At 43.3% G+C, this 3,255-nt stretch overlaps 1 protein-coding gene across 1 annotated transcript; it reads right to left on the reverse strand.

The window, feature by feature from the left end:
• Positions 1-804: 804 nt before the first annotated feature.
• On the reverse strand, positions 805-2,674 carry C3AR1 (complement component 3a receptor 1). The gene has a single exon (XM_012637871.1). The coding sequence runs from the start codon at positions 2,646-2,648 to the stop codon at positions 1,185-1,187; it is 1,464 nt and encodes a 487-aa protein (XP_012493325.1). The 5' UTR covers positions 2,649-2,674; the 3' UTR covers positions 805-1,184.
• Between the last annotated feature and the right edge of the window lie 581 nt (positions 2,675-3,255).

Consider the following 3,255-nt stretch of genomic DNA (forward strand, 5'->3'; position numbering starts at 1 on the left):
AGACCACATCTGTACTATAAGTAGAAATTAGCCAAACAACTAAAAATAGAAAAGTGCATGCCTGTAGTCCCAGCTCTCCGGGAGGCTGAGGCAGGAGGATTGCTTGAGCCCAGGAGTTTGAGGTTGCTGTGAGCTAGGCCGACGCCACGGCACTCTAGCCTGGGCAACAGAGTGAGACTCTGTCTCAAAAAAAAAAAAAAAGAAAAAAAGATACCTGCAGTCATGTTTTTAAAAATGTGACACAGTGCCTGGGAGGGTACTCATTCATCTTGCAGAGAGTTGAAGAGTTGCTGCTCTATCCTCCACCTTCTTTCTCTTTTCATGGACAATGGGGCTCTTGGAAAGTGTTGATTTGAAGCAAGAGGAAGGGAATAACTAGAATCTTGTGAAAGATTTGGAAGATGTGGAAGATTTGGAGCAGGGGAGGAATAAGGGAATTAAGAAGCATAAGAAAAGGAATGGAGATAGATAGCTCTGTCAGTAGGCTGATAAACAGCTCTTCCAACCACAGCGTACATAACATTTCATGAGTAGGTTTTTAGATGTATTAGTAGACCGTTTTTATACAATAGATGCTTATTTAGTTGTGATAGTGGAAACCTGGAATTCCTGCGTCCTGTACCCATGGGGGTTTCCAGTGGCAGGCATCAGGCATTGTCCTTAGCTCCAGACTCTGTGACATAGCTCCCTGTTTTCATAGGCTTTTTTCTTTTTCACCTTCTTTTCATTTAAAACCATCAACAGCAACACAACAACAAAACTGTAGAAAAAAATGATCATCTTTCACCCAGGACAAGAAAAAATTATATAATGGAAACATTTGAAAACAGACTAGATTCTCATCTATCTCACGTGGCTTAGTTTGTGATAGAAATAGACTAGCTTTTTACAATGGCTCTCAAATTTGGCATTAATCAGAAACAAGAGGGCTTGTTAAAACACTTGCTGGGCCCCACCTCCCAGAGATTTGGATTCAGCAAGACTGGGATGGGACTTGAGAATTTGCATATCTAACAAGTTTCCAGGTGATGCTGATGTCAGTAGCCTGTGACCACACCTTGAGAACCACTGGATTGATTCGTTGGTGGGTTCTGAAGTCCTCTGCTCACCATATTCTTCATCCTTTTGGAAACATGCATTGAGTGGAACCTAAGAAATCTGCTAAGGTTGCCTGCTCCATATTTTCACACAGTTGTACTGATACTGTTTTTTTCCGAAAACTCTTTGTTTGCAGGACAGCTGGTAGAGTGCGTGAGCTCCTCCTCATTGAAGGCTGCCTCCAGAATGCCCTGAATGGACTGCCTTGCTTTCTTCCTAAAATCTTTCCCCAAGAGGGCGTAAAGGAAGGGATTGAAGCAACTATTGGCAGATGCTAGAGCAATGGACACATGGTCCCAGGACATCAGAGCTTCCCCAAAGGGAGTTTCTTGGTCAATAAACAATGACAGGACTCCAACAATGTGGTAAGGAGCCCAGCAGACAAGAAAGACAGCCACCACCACCACGGCCACTCGAAAGGTTTTGTTCCGAGACTTGGCGAAGCGACCCTGTTGCATTCGGAAGACAATGAGACTGTAACAGGTCACCATGAAAATAAAAGGCAGCAGGAAACCCACCACTAGCCTAGTGATGGTTATCGCCACCATGGGTTTTGACACATGATTGTTATATGTCAGTTGGCTGAAATTGTAATCCTGGAAATCTTGTGCTAACTTAGACTCGTATAAAGAATTGTTAGAAGCACTAGGGAAAAGGTCTGAATCAGTAGAGAGAAGAGCGTCAGAGTTATCCGGTGGGTTAGTTCTGTGACCTTCAATGGGAAACCCATGGGAGATTGTAGGTGAGCCCACATCAGCTGGTTTATATACATTATAATACAAATGTTGACTAGTTAATGTAGCAGAATCCACAGGGAGTGGATCTCCAGAAGGTCTTTGAAATGTTTGAGATTGGAGGACAGTGGTGGCTGTCCAAGGATGATCATTTGTTTGGAAAGAGGAAGGATCTAACCTATCGTCCATTTCTCCAGGCTGCTGAACAATGGAGTCGTCAAGAGACCTGTTTTCCAGTAGATCTGGATAAAAAGGGTCTTCTGGATAATCTAATGGGCTGGGGAGATTGAAACTGTAGCCACATATATTTTGGTTGTCTACAGTGAGTGTTTCCCGGTACACGAACACAGGAATACACATTACAAAAGCCACCAGCCAGATAAATCCACAGATATTGAAAGCTGTTCGCACGCTGCGATGATTCTGGCACCAGATTGGCTTGAGTACCAAAAGACAACGGTCCAGGCTAATGGCAGTAAGGAGGAAGACGCTGGCAAACATGTTGAGGATGATGATGGAGGGGATGAGCTTGCACAGGAACCAGCCGTAGGGCCAGTGTCCCTGGAGAGCCAGATGAGCCAGAGAGAAGGGCAAGGAGAGACAGCAGAGAAAGTCTGCCAGGGTGAGATGGAGGAACCAAACTGTGTTCACCGTCCGCTGCATCTTCAGGCCAGCCACCCACAATACCAGCCCATTGCCTGGCAATCCCAATAAAAAAGTGAGACTGAGAAGGACCATGGAGACAACCACATGGGGTTCATCCCAAGGCTGTGAGGGTAAGTCAGTTGAATTGGTCTCAGCAGAGAAAGATTCCATTGAGAAACTTCTGCAAAAAGTTGAAAGACAATGTTAAAACCAACAGTATCTTCTTGAAAGTGTGTATTCTTAGAATTCTAACCTTCCCACATGCAGATGTGAAACCACACAGCCATAAGGCCCTCACACTATTTTAGTTTTTATTTCTCAACTTCGCACTGGACCACACAAAAATGTTCTCTGATAGGCAATTTATTAATAAGATCTACTATATTGATTTAAATGTGTATCAAAATAGCAACCTCATTTGGAAGTTCGTGTCAATGTAAATTTCTCCTTTTTCTTGTACTTTCCAATCTCTCACTTTCCATTGGCTCCTTTCCTCACCCAGTGTCCCCTATTAAAAATAAAACAAATAAACTAAGTGAGTGAACAAACAAAAACTTCTAGATTGGAGGTCTCCAACCTGAGGTCATGAAAGGGCTTTGGGAAGCTACATCACCACCTGAAATGATATGCAAAATGTAACTTTACATATTTTCATTTCTCTGAGAGCAGACATTTCATTCATTCCCTCCACCAGATTTTCAAAGGACTCACACCACAGAAAGAGGTACGCCAGACTTCAGTTATGTCTTTTAGAAACACCTCCATCTTCTCCTTCCGC

The sequence above is a fragment of the Propithecus coquereli genome, unplaced genomic scaffold (genome assembly GCF_000956105.1).
Source record: "Propithecus coquereli isolate 6110/MARCELLA unplaced genomic scaffold, Pcoq_1.0 Scaffold124, whole genome shotgun sequence".
Lineage (NCBI taxonomy): Eukaryota > Metazoa > Chordata > Mammalia > Primates > Indriidae > Propithecus > Propithecus coquereli.